This window comes from Vespa mandarinia, chromosome 1, assembly GCF_050613455.1.
Source record: "Vespa mandarinia isolate Hongniang chromosome 1, ASM5061345v1, whole genome shotgun sequence".
In the NCBI taxonomy this organism is placed as follows: domain Eukaryota; kingdom Metazoa; phylum Arthropoda; class Insecta; order Hymenoptera; family Vespidae; genus Vespa; species Vespa mandarinia.
Genome location: NC_140810.1, coordinates 6,857,034 through 6,872,500, shown reverse-complemented (window position 1 = coordinate 6,872,500; position 15,467 = coordinate 6,857,034). Strand labels below are relative to the sequence as shown.

The 15,467-nt window shown below is 37.3% G+C and overlaps 1 protein-coding gene across 9 annotated transcripts in view; it reads left to right on the top strand.

Moving 5' to 3' along the window:
* The window catches only part of LOC118446991 (uncharacterized), a 267,347-nt gene that overhangs the window by 172,012 nt on the left and 79,868 nt on the right, over positions 1-15,467 (top strand). For all 9 annotated transcript variants that reach the window (XM_035878284.2, XM_035878280.2, XM_035878287.2 and 6 more), the window contains one exon: positions 8,666-8,775. In XM_035878284.2, the coding sequence (XP_035734177.2) occupies positions 8,666-8,775 (110 nt within the window). The remainder of the gene's footprint in view (positions 1-8,665; positions 8,776-15,467) is intronic.

Here is a 15,467-nt window from a genome sequence, read left to right as displayed (position 1 = left end):
GGGTTTGCTAATTATCCCTTTTCAATTTTGCCTCAAATATTGACCCGAGCTCTACGAGGCTCTTCCACTTCTCTCTCGCAGACTCCATGGTCGTAGATTTTGTTGACTTTAATCGAAGCCGCGAAATCGAAAACCTCATCGATTTTCCCCGTTTTCTACAAATTGTAATTACTATTTCCATCGTACTTGTAAAAACTATTCGACGTTAAGAACTCGAAACAATATAATTAGTACTTTTATTTTTTCCTTTTTTCCTTTATACTATAGTATACTTATATATGTATATGTGTGTATGCGCGCGCGTGTGTTTATATATGTATATGTATATAATATATACACTTTCAACCTTTTATCCTCGTGTCACGACAATATCACGTTTCTTCTTTCGTTTCTTGTCACGTTATCCCAGATTTGAAAATAGAGTCCCTTATTATAATTAACATCATTAGAGGAAAAGGTTTTGATTAACGTGTTCGACAGTTCACAGAAAGGGATAGTCTATTAAAAATGAACATGGTAAATGTATGAATAAAAGGGAAACACTATAGTCCCTTTTGATAGAATATCCATCGATTGTGCTGATAACGGTGAAAAAACGTCAATTATTCAGACACGCTGATCGCTGGCAACGATCTCTCTCTCTCTCTCTCTCTTTGCCTGTCTTTTTACCCTTCTCTTTGCTTCTGGGTTTCCTTCCTTTCTCGACCATTATCTATCTCTCCACGATATCCGTGAGCCAACACGCGTAATTGTGCTCGCGTTTTTAAATGAGAAACATCGAATGTGACATATCGAACAATTCCGCTTGATTAAATCATGACGTATTTGAAATATTAGAAAAACGTGATGACAACAAAATATAGTTACCATCGTTTTATGAACAAAAGAAAAAAGTTTAATACTGATCAGTTTATCCTTCATTCATATTCATTTTTTTACTTTTCCGCATTCTTTACCATTCATCTCTTACCATCGACTCTATTATCATTTTTTTTCATTACATTTTATATTTGTCGAGATAATCGGCAAGATTGCTTTGCTGTGCAAATGGTTTCTATATAATATTCATATGATATACAACCATGTTGTAGAAATATGTATGAACCAAAAACTATGTATGTATATCAGTATTCGTATCACGTAAAGAATATTTTTGTTTACAGTGATAAGAAGTTTTTCAAATATTTTACAAGAACGTTCTATCGAATATCTATATTCCCTTGACATACGTACATACATACATATATATATATATACATACGTACATACATACATATATATATATACATACATAGATACATACATACATACATACATACATACATACATACATACATACATACATACATACATACATACATACATACATACATACATACATACATACATATATACATTCATATAAACGTACGTACTTACGTACGTATGCATATATGTTGGTAAGAGCAGAAGTGCACTCTTACCTGATACATATGTCTGTATATAGCTTAAAGCGTTACATGCATCTCGCGCCTTCGTCTACATGGATATATTCGCATATCATACGGACGTTTGTGTAAAGCTCACTTTCTGGTAGCGCAAACCGGCTGTATTTCAAGCAGCCACGGTACTAACGATCTCTCCGCCAGTGTAATATGCCCCGAAGAGCTTCGATAAAAAGCAGAACTATCTCTGCTTGGCCTGCCCTCGATCATCGCTCGGGTTTTGCCAACCCGATACCCGGATTTTCGTGTCCATTACCAGTCGCGAATGGAAAGTTACTAACTTGGATGCTTTTTCTATCGTCCTTTATCAATAGATACGGATAGATGAACGTAGAGCTGTTTTTTTTTAATGATCTTTAATAAAATCTTATAACGTGAGTTTTTCTTTCTTATAGTTCTTTCGTAGACAAGTTCAAGTTTCTTAATACACATCTTCTTTGAATTAATTATATCATAGGTATATTCGTTGTCTTTTTAAATTTATATCTTTCTGATCTTTATTAGAAATATATTTGAAAGGATATCATGTTTTACCAATCAAAGTTATATTCAAAAGTTATTCGATAAATAAATAAGCAATCGAAAGCAAAGAGAAAGCAAATATTGTAAAAAGTTGTTTGTCGATTAAAAAAATTTATTTTTTCGTTCACAATTCTGGGTACACATTGACGATCGATCCGATGCTATACAACGACTCCGAAGTTAGCCGCAAACTCAAAAGAGGAAACAATTTGTCGTTTCCGTATTGTCTCACTCTCAGAGAGAATTCCGTGACGTCTTGTAGACGATATTGCGAGACGAAACTACTATCGGCAATTACTACGTTCGAAAGTTTCTTTCGTCGTACATCCCGGATGAATTTGCACATTGTTTCTTATTGGAGAGTTACGAAAACATCAAATTTTTCTTCCGCGAGTAATTAAACTTATCATAGTTTTTTTTTCGATGGATAAATAAGAAAGAAAGAAATATCCGTTCCAATTCTAACAGAAGTATCTAGATTTCCTTCCGTATGTTCCGTGAAAGTAACGTTTTCGAGAGCTCCTACTCTTCCCATAAAATAGACGATGGTACTCGACACGAGCCATAAGATTTAACTTTAGAGTAGAGGTGAAAGGGCGGATATTTCTACTCGAATCTCGGTTCTTGTTACCTTTCCGAAAAAGAGAGTTAAAACAAAAGAAAAAAAAAACGAAGTTTAAGCGAGTATGCTCAACGAATCTTATTGACTGTGTACCAGAACTTCTATATAATACAATTTTCGTAGAATCATCACGAATTCGGTCGAGCGTGTGGGAGAAATAGAGAAAAAAGAAAAAAAATATGAAAAATTTTTCGATAAACCAACCGAGATATCGATTCAAAATGAGATTACGATTTAGGTCATGAAATCATTTCATTTACACTACGATGGCACTCTAAAGGTTTAACGACGTTCATTTCCGCAACGACACTTTTCAGAGACAATATCATCTTCATAAAATCTGAGAAAGGATTGTCTTTCTCGTAAGGGCTTAGTTTATTGTCCTGTCCAATACGATTTTCCTCGCTCAGCCGATACTATAAAATTGGTGTCGGAACGTTTGAAGCTTTACACGCATATGCACATTTATATATGTATATTGTATACATATGCCACATAGTATTTGTGTATGTACTAGCATAAGTTTGTCAACGCACACAACTTGTGTTTACATGATACGAGCTTTTATTCCAGCGTGGGTTGCGTCTTGAAGCAAAATAGTCGTTGGAATTGAACGGAACCTACGATGTTTGTCATCGTATAGAGCACGCGCGTTTCGGGTATGTGACGTTTCTACGCACACACGGAGAATAGCTTCTACGTGTGTGATCGCAAGCTCGTTCGAGTGTCAGATTGCGTACGGAAGCAGAAACGATTCGAGACATGTTTCATCATTCCAAAGGAAAATTTTACTTTGATCTACAAAAGTAAATGCGAATTGATATCTCGCTTATTTTCTACTATATTTGCTACTTCATTGCTCATTACACAGATTTAAATACTTATGCAGTTTAGTTTGTCGAAACGTATAAAATAATAGAAATTGAATATATGTTTTAATTACTACAGAGTAGTGGATTTTACAATTTGCATGATTATAATTTACGTGAGTTGGTAATAAGGAATTTGTCAATTTATATACATATTATTAAATTAGTTTTCATTTTGGTTATAATTTCGTATTGTAACAAAAGATTAATTTCCGTGTTAACATATTTTCTACGCGACGTAACTTTTGCTCCGAAACGTTTTGCGATAATTTAATTAATTTTTAAGATATTCGATTGAGTTATTTAGATTGAGAGGCTTAATATCTTTCCGATTACATGAAACGTGGAATTAAATTAAATGATTTCAACGTATATACTATTTTATGATTGAAAATTGTTAAAATAGATTATCTCCTCTGAAAAAAAAAAAAGAAAAATATTTTTCTCCCCGGAATACACTTTCTGGATGGAGAGATTGCGAATCCTACGTCTTTTTCCTCTCTCCCTATACGCTCCTTCTTTTCCTCCTTCCTTGTTTACGTATCATTTTCATTACTCGGTCGTTTAGATTAAACTGCAAGGCCCTTTTACGGTCTCTCTTCAACAAAGTAAAGACCACATTCACGCATAAAGCTCCTCTAGTAGCTCCGCCTCTACCATTGCCTGGGGAGAGTATGAGAGAGACCAAGAGAGAGAGAGATAGAGAGAGAGAGGGAGAGAGAGAGAGAGGGAGGAGAGAGAGAGAAAGAGAAAGAGAAAGAGGAAAAGAGAGAGCGGAAGCTTTGAATTTTTAACTTCTGCTCGGTATACCGTGACGGGAAACTCGATTTGGCCGGAACACTGGTAGTCCTTAGCGGTTAAGCTCACAAACCCGTAGAAAAGTACCAAAAATAAAATGATTCGTGATCTCCCGTGAATGGACGAAAGTAAAAAGAAGAGAAATGAGAGAGAAAAAAAAAGAAAACGAGGAACAATAAAAAAGGAGCAAGAAAAGACAGAGAATGAAAAAGAGAAAAAGGGCGAGAGAAAGAGATAGAGAGAGAGAGAGAGAGAGAGAGAGAGAGAGAGAGAGAGAGAAAGAGAGAGGGAGAGAGAGAAAGAGAAAGAGAGAGAAAGGAGAGGAAAGAACATTGTCGGTATAAAGTTCCGTTCGAAAAAAAGCTAGGGAAGTGGAAAAGTCGAGGGAAAATTTAATCGGTCTCTGTTTATTCGGCGGGAATCGCGGAAAACGTTCGCGCGCGTGTTCTTCCGTTAACACTAGAATTCGCATTCGCGCTGAAAAAAAGCATCGCCTTGATACGGCGGTTATTAAAATTCCTCCCGCTGTTGCCACGGAACGAAATTGCGGGTCTCCGGTGTAATCCCATAAAAAGTTGTTAATATTGCAAGAGTGAGGAAAATGACCGTACCGCAAAATACAATTATTCATTAGCGAGTTCCATTTTCCGTCTCTCCTCCCTCTTCACTGGGCAACAACGAGAACGCTTTTCAAATAAAGCGCTCGGCGCTTCGCAATTGCATTTTAAAGCAGCGCGCACGGTAGGTAGGTATATAATTAATGAAATTTGTCGATTCTTTCGTCGAGAAATAGTCAACTAGAGCGTTCATGTAAAAATGGGAATGAATTCTCGCACGGATGCATATACACACAGAGAGATAGAGCAAGAGGAGGAACGAACCTTCTGCATCGGCGATCGATTTTGGCTTCTGGGTCGGCCGCATTGGCATAGCCAATGCAGAAGACAATTGTCCATCAGTGATCAAATTTAACGATAATACCAGATAATTAGATTCATCCTCTAATTTCCGTTACCAATCAAGGTATTATCAGCGGCTGGCAATTATCGACTAAAATTACCTATTCTCTACGAATATCTCCACCTTTGTTTCAACCCTTATCGTCACGTAGCTTTATCTTTCTAAGCGTCTACGCGTTTCTACTATCTCATTTATAGTATCGTCCATATAATATCAACTCTTTCTCCCTTGCAGCAGTGAGATCGACGGGTAAAAATATTTGAATCTGTCTTTCATGTAAATCAATCATGCGGAGCTCTTGTTCTACCATCTCGTAAAAAATTCGTCATATACATTCGTGTATGAACGACGAGCCATCAGTAGTAATTATTTTCATATGCTATTTATTTTTGTTAGGCATCAGACGATGCATTTTTGCGTTTCCAATATCTTTGTCACCTGCGACTGAATACGTTCGAGCTGGTGAAAAATGGTTGTCGAGACTCTTTTAAAAGGTTCCTAGAAGAACCGGATAATTAAGACTGTCTGTCTGTCTATCTGTCTGTCTGTCTGTCTGTCTGTCTGTCTGTCTGTCTGTCTGTCTGTCTGTCTGTCTGTCTGTCTGTCTCTCTTTTTACTTCATTTTAGATTACAAGAACGTAGATATCATTCTATTGGTTTTTCTCTAGAAACTCTATAGAAAGACGAATCTTTCGAGTCGCCGCTTCTCACAGATGTCAATGAACTTTGAAGTCTGATCGATCGTAGGTATCTAGGAACTCATTAACGATAGCCAATCGCGAGTCGTCGCGTAGAAACATTTATATCCACGTTTCATTTTCATTTATATTCACATTCAATGATACTCTTATATACATTTAAAAACTATACTAAAAATTGTATATATTTAGAGTCAAAAGAAGAATGGGATAGATATTGGGAATAAGAAAAAAAATAGAGAAAAGGCTTTAAAGGTTTAATTGGTGGGGAAGGGGCAAAGAAGAGGATACGAAACGTGAATGCAATCGCGACGAGGTCACATGACAACCTCAACTTGGTTAAGTACCTATACTTTATTAAGCATGCCGTCTGCACGTTGCGCCATCCACTTACGTGCTAAATGGAATTACAAATGTATCTCCCGAAAGCCATGCTAACGCATCCTATCCACGACACTGCTCCGGAATGTGTTCTATCCTATGACGCTTGCGACCTCTTCTAAATACGCCGATTACCAGCTGTGCCTCTATAGATTCAGTTGAGCTCTTTTTTCTCAGGATGTTAAACTCTCTTTCTTGCTAGATAATCCTTAGATTATAATTCTCGATAAGTGTCTTTGAATTGTAACTCGAATTCAATCTAAACTATATATTTGTATATTGTATAGAAATTAGTTGATTCTCAGAATAGATAATATTGGATTTGAATTAAGAATACTTCTAATATTTGCATAATCTTAGAAAAGTTGCCTATTTACTTTTGAGAATAAGGCGATTTAGAAATTTTGTCGCAATCTACTTCGAACGAATCGTTCATTTTCAATGTGGATCTCGACTTTAAATTGGTAAATGGCGAGCATCAAACGCAGGCACGTTTGATTTATTAAATTGCTACAGGGATCAGGGATGTTGCCTCCGCGAAGAGAGATATTTATTAATGGATGAATCGGGACAAACAGCAGCTTCATCTTCAGAAGAATCGTTCTTATTGAAACATTACTCGTCGTCGATACAATTATTAAACGTTTGACATTACAACGTATTTTCTATATGGCATCGATATTTCTACCAGCCGTATTACCGCCATAGATATACACAGACTTTCGGTAAATAAGGCCGAGTTTTGTTGAAGATGATGAAAGGCGACTTGTTTACTCGTCGCCGTTGCTGCGTCGTGTGCTTCCGAATCGGTTGAAAGAACTTTCGATGGCTAGAACGCTTTCGAAAGTTTCGTTACTCGAGACAGTTTCGGAACGTCGATTTTCTTCGAACGAAAGAGAACCCTTTTTTTTCTCTTTCCTTTTTCTTTTTTCCCTATTTTTCTTTTTCGTTTTTTTTTTTTTTTTCTTTTTTTTTGACAAAACTTATTCGAACGGTTTGTAGCTTTTGAAAAGTTATCTTTCGGGTTTTACTTTGTATACGAAAATATTGACGATTCCAAATATACGATTTCAGAAATACTTACTGTCAGTTACGAAAACGAGACGATTCGTCCTGGCGCAAAGATTGATGGTTAAAAAAGAAGATGGAGAAAGAAAAAGTATCCTTCTCGAAAGATCGAAAAGATCCTGTTCTTTGTACGAGAGAAGTAGCAAAAGCGGCAGCAGGGGTTTATGTAGCTTACAATAATTAATTAGCCATGGCAGGAAAATAAGGATAGAGAGGGTAATGGTTCGTGGGTGGAAAGCGAGGCGGAAAGAAGGATGGTCGCAGGTGTTACTCGCGTTAGAAACGATTTCGCGAAACGAACTGGCGAACAGCGTTCCTCCTCTCCTCGTCGAGAATAACGCGTCAAGCATGAAGACGGTTTTTCAAGCGTAAACGAGTTTGACGGGAATACGATTTCCGGCCGTGCGGCTTTCTGCTGTACTTACACAGTTATATGATGGATCGATCATTATTCTTCGTGAAAGGAAAAAAAGAAAGATTTACCAGAATTTTAAGCTATTACTCTGGACGATATTATTCGAAAAGTTTAAAATGCGATGCCACAAACCGGCAGCGAATAAAAATGATCAAGAAGCTTTTCCATCGGCTGGCCAATAAAATAACGCGTAATGATTTACGATAGGAGGCGGGTTTCGACGCACAATAAATGTGATTTATCGACGTGTTCTGTGATTTATGATCGGTCGGCAATTTCGGCCAATCGATAGGATATATACAATCGTATACTTTTTAATATTTCTCGCGGCTCCGAACGTAAACGTAAACGGAAAAGGTACTGTAACGAAGGATCCTCCGGAGATTTCCTGTTAGATTAAGAAGGAGAGACGAGAGACGGGTCGAGAGTTTTCTGATCGATGTGGACGACTGGCCAATCGGTCATTAAGTATATCCTCGAGAAAAGTGCAAAAAACGCGTGATACGACGATCAATCTTCCATAAGTCGAAGGATCGAAAGAAGATCGGCCGCTTCGTTTCGTGTGACGCAAAGAAAACGACGCGATAGCGTAGCGAGACTGGATCCATCAGTGGATCTATCGCCGAATCTCGAAGCTCGAATGATAGTAAAGAAAGAAAGAGAGAGAAATAATCGAGGAGATACTCAAGGATAGCCGAGTTCTCGTTGAAGAAGACGAGTTTTTCGAGACGTAAGAACGAAGCAATGCGAAAACCTGTCTGATTTCTCTCATGTGATTCGATTCAGTCGCTCGATATATCTCGACCTTTTCAGGAACATTTGTCTAAGAATCTTCTCCGTGATTTTAGGTAGCAGCGAGGAGTCGAAAGCGGGCGCTGGTGATCCGGGAAAGCGAGGAGTGAAGAGATCAAGGTCGAAGGCTTCTTCGCCAGTCAGGCAGGGACCACAGCAATGTCAAGTAAGAATCATTTCAATTTTTTTCATACAAATGATATAGAAAACATCGTTTCGTTTATTATCTCTCCATTTTCTAGTTATGTAGTAAATAGGAATCAATTATAGGACGATCGAATATTCAAGATAATCAAATTTGATCGAGTCAATCGATTTGTGCCACACATTACATCAGAACGCAACATGCGAGTTAAGTCGTATTACGTCGCCGCAAATTTATGCTAACCCTTTCCTCTCTCTCTCTCTCTCTCTCTCTCTCTCTCTCTCTCCTTCCATGAAGCGGTCAAACGAATCGAAATAGTAGCATCGAAATCGAGCACTAACGATGCTGACCCACTTTCGATTCGCAACGGCGCATTCGTTTCCAAAAACGACCGCAAGAAAGCTATGCGTTTGGCATGCTGTGCAGGACGATGAAATTTCGTGCATGCTCGTTTTCTTCTTGCAAATATTGCTCCGGTCTACGTTTTGATACGTAATAAAGAAGAAAGAGAGAGAGAGAGAGAGAGAGAGAGGGAGAAAGAGAGAGAGAGAGAGACGTTTTCTCATCTTTATCGATCAAATCTTTATGAATTAACGAAATGATAGTCGTGCGAAATTCGAACGGTAGACGCGTAAAAATATTATTGCCAGTAATTTCTCGAGGACATAAAGTGAATTTTACAAACGTCATGTGCAGACAGGTTGAGAGTTCAAGGCAACAACTGGCCCGAAGATGAATCGTAAAATCAATTCGATTAGTTCGATACGATTCGCATGGAAATTCGTTTGAAATGGCAAAACGTTCTACGATCTCTTGCCTTATCTCTCGACACGTTCTCTCTCTCTCTCTCTCTCTCTCTCTCTCTCTCTCTCTCTCATTTTCACTCGTCTTTACATTTCCAGCAATATTTGCATATCTAAATTCGACAAAGTTGAGGAGAAGGCGCATTGCACGACATGGCATGGCACAGCACGGCACGCGCTTGCAATACACGCTCGTGACCCACTTCAAGGTGAAACGACGTCGACGTTAAAGCGTCGTCGACGTCGTCGGCACACATGCATATACGTACTATGCGTCTAGCGTATGCACAACTCTTTCTACGGTACTAGCCATTAGGCAAAGGGCACAAGTCTTGCCTGGTGAATGTGTAAGGGCTGGAAAGGCTGTTGAATATTCAGTTGGAACGATTCTCCAGCCTGGGGACCGAACACGGTAGCTCGTAACGTAACGTAGCACACCGACGTAATACCATCTGCCTCCTTCGGGACGGTATGCTATCCGTATGTAGATCCTAGTATTTAACGACTAAACCCCTCCTTTTCTTTATTTATCCCTCGCTTCCTTTATTTTCTCTCATCTTTCAACCCATCCCGACAGTTTCTCCCTCTCATCGAATGTCTTATTATCTTCCTTTTTTGTCATATCTTCTCACTTTCTGCTTCGTCTTTCTATTTCTGCCTGTCTACTTGTATCCTTTTTCGTCTCATTCGCTCTCTCTCTCTATCTCTCTCTCTCTCTTTCTTTCTATATATATATATATATATATCTTTCTCTCTCTCTCTCTCTATCTCACTCTCATTCTTCTTGGCCGCTCATTCGAAGCTTTACAATCTCGAGCCAAAAGGGAACAAGACACAGAAGAACCATCCCCATAGTTTCCTTGTTACGTAATTAAATGATGGCCTGACCGACTTGTTGACAAGCCCCAAGATGTATCGAGTTAGCGGCGAATTAAGCTCATCATCCACGGCTCGATTATAGCTCGCGTACGAACAAGATCAAAAGAGAATAGACAAGTATAGAAGTCACTCGCATGAGCATAATTATCATTATCTACGAAGAATCTTTTGATATACGATGTATCAAGAGCATATACGTTTTAATGAAAAATATTCGTAAAAAAATAAAAAGAAATGAATAGTTTCGCAAATGGATTATTCAACTGAACTTATGAAATAATACTTATTATATGAATTTCCGTTATGAAATAATCGATATCTATCTATTTTTCTTTCTCTCGTTCCAACGACAAATCAGTAATTCCATTAAATTAATACCTTGAATTATCTTCCAACGATAGATCCGTGTCGCTTTTGTCGCTTACCAACGTTATTTACTACCTTAATATCATACATTTATTACTTTTGGCTCTATGTCGTCTTATTTTTGCTCCAAGTTTAAGTTTCAGCTTCCGCGCAAGTATTACGAAGCTCATTAAACCCCAAAGAAGTTAGATGATGATAACAATTCTCCGTAAAATCTGGATCTGGATGACGGAAGGAATAATGGAATACGAAAAGATCTTCAAAGCAAACGAAACTCAGATAACGCACATAGCTTTGATTGATTATCATCGACCGGTGAGATAGGAAAGAGGCTTCCTTTCGTGCAAAGAGAAGTAATGAAAGATACATAGATAGAAATAGAGAGAAAGAAAGAGAGAGAGAGAGAGAGAGAGAGAGAGAGAGAGAGAGAGAGAGAGAGACGAGGAACGAGGAACGAAGAACGAGAAAACGCTCAACGAAGATTTCCTGCAATTAACTCTGAAGTTCCCCTTGCACGAAATTTTGTCGCGCAACCGCAGGGAGAGCGTCTTGTACATTGATTCTACATGAAACGCGTATGCGTTGGTAGATGTGCGCAACGTAGAATGTGAAATGTTCGCAAGGTTCGCTGACACTGGCCGTTAATTAACCAGACTTCAGACCAAATTGTTCCCTGAGCATGCGGCCCGCAACCCTACTTGCTTGCTCCAGTAAGGTGGGAGAGAACTATCCCTATTATTTGACATCACTGTGACTCCTAACTGCTTGGCTTTTGTTTTTATCTATTTTTTTTTTTTTTTGTTATGGATAGTAGGTTTTGTATTGTTATTTACATTTGTAATATTTCTTTGTTGATTTCATTTTTAGTTGATAATGAGATATAAAAGATAAATACATCGATGAAGAGCCGAAGATATTTAATATTAATTAAAGAAATTAAACTTAAAAGTATTTACTTATCTCTTGAATTTTCCGCTTTTCTGTTTTGTCGATAACTAAGGTCACGATAATCGATTTCAGCGATTACTTATGCACGGAATCATAATGCTCGCTTACAATAAAATACTAGAATATCGCAAGCATTCTATATATTTATATACTAAAATGAAAATAAGGAAGCATAGCTAAGAAGAAGAATTAGTATTCTGATATTTTAAACGACAATATTTTGAAAGTGAAAACATGCAGTGATTAATCACGATATAATACTTATATTCTATTTATTCCTATCCTATGCTGGGTAAAGTATGAGGAGAAAGCTTTTTTATAAGCTGCACGATTTTTGCTTTCAAATATGTAATAATGGCTAGTGAACTTAAGTAATAGGCCCCCGCTTAGATCATGCGAACTTCAGTATTAATTAATCCATTCCCCTACTATTTAAGTTCACTAGCCATCACTCCATGCTTAAAAATAAAAACTGTGCAACTTATGTGGTTACGGCGATGTCAAATAATGGGGATCATCTTTTCCCTTATTAAAAAAGATTTTATCGGAGCAGACAAGTAAATGTTATATGCGATTACTGACTTATACCTTGCGCATAGTGTAGCATTTTATATCTAAGTACTTAAGTATATGTGTTTTGAGTTTCTTTTCAGAGTTAGTATCCGATAGATATTGACCTATGCTAATGCGATACTTATGAATAGTAAAAGAAAACAGTTTCATTACGACGTTCAACAAGTAAATTTATCAACTGTTTTTATTTTCTATTTTATTTTATTTTGTTTTTTTTTACGTTTCCTTTTACGAGAAAATCGTAATTCATTTAATTTCAAGAATACTGACGCGATTTTCCCGGCTTCACATTAATTTTCTTTTTACAACCAATCTAGACTAGTCATGCATTCTCTTTAATATTTTCCATCGTTGACTAAGAGGACAACACCAGAATGACGGTGATGCTGGCTTAGATACTTTTATATCTTCGTAGTAAGCGAGTGACACGTTTTCTTTTTCTACTTTTTCTTTTACTTATTCTTTTCCTTTTTTCTCCATCTACTGGCTTCTCATTTTTCGCAATCTTCCTCATTATTTACGGATGCACGAGTTTTTCATCTCCTTCTCTCTCCTTCTCTCTCTCCCTATCTCTCTCTCTCTCCCTATCTCTCTCTCTCTCTCTCTCTCTCCCTCTCTCTCTCTCTCTCTCTCTCTCTCTCTCTCTCTCTCTCTCTCTCTCTCTCTCTCTCTCTCTCTCTCTCTCTCTCTCTCTCTCTCTCCCTTTCCCTCTCTATCTTTCCCCCTCTTTCTCTTGCTCTCTTATGATGTTTGCTAATAAGATGCACTTTTTAGAAAGATTTCGACTGGCCAGAAGCAACAAATTACATTCCTGTTCTCCGTACTCCCTATACTCTCATTTTGTAGCATTTGCTACATATAAAATAGATTAACTATTTCCTTCTTCTTGGTTCTTTACGGTTAAAATGATTATTCGGAACAATGTTTCGTTAAAGTTTCGTGTCGTCCTTCAACGACTTTCATCTTTCAAAAGATGAAAATTTTATGGATAAAGAAAATAAAATTAAAAAAGAAAACATTATTACAAACTCAACAATTTTGAGGACTTTAATTTAGCATTGCACTTGATGATTACTTTAATAAATCTTTTCCTATTTAATATTTATTAAACATGGCTGATTTTAATATAGATAATGTTCCAATGATCGATAAACATTTCATTTTGTCTTGTAATTTTTTACAAAGAATCACGTAACATATTATAATCATAATAATTGTATCTTGTTATTTGCGTTTTACAAATACTTTCAATAATTTATATATCTGAATCAAAAAAAAAAAAAAAAAAAAAAAAACTAAAAATTACGTATCGAATGAATTCTGTTTGAAAATCGACGGTATCCATTTTAATGCAGTTGAAGGAGCGATAACTGCAGCACTGATAGAAGCATCCTTTTCCTCTCGCTTTCGACTCCCTTTTAACGAAGTATCAATGTTACCACCAGCGAATTACGTATTCAGGACCGGTGTTGGTCGGTGTACTTTGGCAAGATCTCGCAGCATGACCAAAGCTCGAAGCAGACGTTGGACTCTAGAGGATAGAAAGGGAAGAGAAGAGACACGAAGAGGGGTGTACAAAGGCCAGGAGTAATGATGTTTGTTTAGCTCTCGAGGAAGGCCCGTCTGAGGGCGAAAGATCTGGGTTTTGGCACGGAGATGATGGTCGAGGGACGGCAGGATTGGGAGCTGCCCGAATCTCTATCCACTCTCTTTCTCTCTTTCTCTTTCTCATTCTCTCTCTCTCTCTCTTCTTTACCTTCCAATACGCGCTTACCTCGTAAATTGAAACTCCCGTGTGGTAGTACTCATGCATCTGAAGCTCCTTAGGAGTTAAGCAAATTAGATTGTCTGCTTAGAAACTGAAGGAACGACTAACTTCCTTTCAACATCTTCCTGATGGATAAAGCGTACAATAGAACAAAAATTTTGTTCGATTCTTAAACTTCCTTCGTGTCGTTGAAATAATTATGATTAACTAATAATGCATCATTCTTAGTGAATTCGCTTTATTGTGAACGAAGTCTGGAAGATACCGTAAATCGTAGTGGAGCGCGAACCACTTTAAAAATATATACGTAATGCTGTAAAAGAGCAATAAAAGCGTACAAGTTAAAAAGGTAGAACTACGCTTTTATATGGGATTTAGTAAGAGTTTTTATCGTATCGAGCTCGTATCCGTGCGAGCGTTTTCAAAGAAATACTTACGTCCACTTAAGGTTTACGTCAGTCCGGAGTTTTACTACGCCGTTGACACTTTTCACTCGAAGCATAAAAATTTCTATAGGCGAATGTGCCAGGTCTAAAGTGGCCAAAGAACCGTCCTTGCCACTTAAGAATAAGACGAATTTGTGTTTCGAAAAAGAGAAAGTTCAATTTAATTTCTTCCTTTCTTCTCGTATATACAATAGAACATATTTATAATTGTTATGAAATAAAAAGAACGCAAACGAAAAAAATCTTTCGGATAATAGAGAGTCTCGATTCCATGGCTTTGCATGTTTTGCTCGTATTTATTTATGTGACGTTGACACTAACAACATTGTTATGAATATGTCGATAATTAATTTCGATTTAACACTGTCTTTCTTTCTCATATAGTTTCCAAGAAATTCTACCTTGCGTGTGATTCCTGATGTTTATTTGTGTTCCTTTTCTCTTCAAAAAGAAACAGGCAATTTCAAATTTTTATCTCTTGCGGACGATGATGAGGGCACAACATTGTCGCACCCTTGAGACGATATTTCAAAATTTCAAACTTGATAAGGTCGTAAGTTCCACTTAAAAACGTGATCATCTTCAGAGAAATTCTTCCTTCTCATGGGAATAGCTAAATATCGTTCCTGTATCTCTTATTTTTCTTTCTTTTGGTATCTCGTTTTACATTCAGCTCTCGTAGATATAAAAAGTTATACGAGAAATACGAAAACGAAATAAGAAAACAAGAAAAGGAGAAAATGAAAGAAAATGTCGTTCGTCATGAACGTTAAACGTTTTTCATTCATTTGCGCATGGCTTTTTGAACGCATTCTTCGTTCGTGTATGTAGATAACTTCGTACATTGAAACGAAGCAGCGACGAGAGTTTCACCGCTCGCGTTGAGTCCTTGGCTTCCTGAAATAGTTTCTGAAATAGTACGCGTCGCGG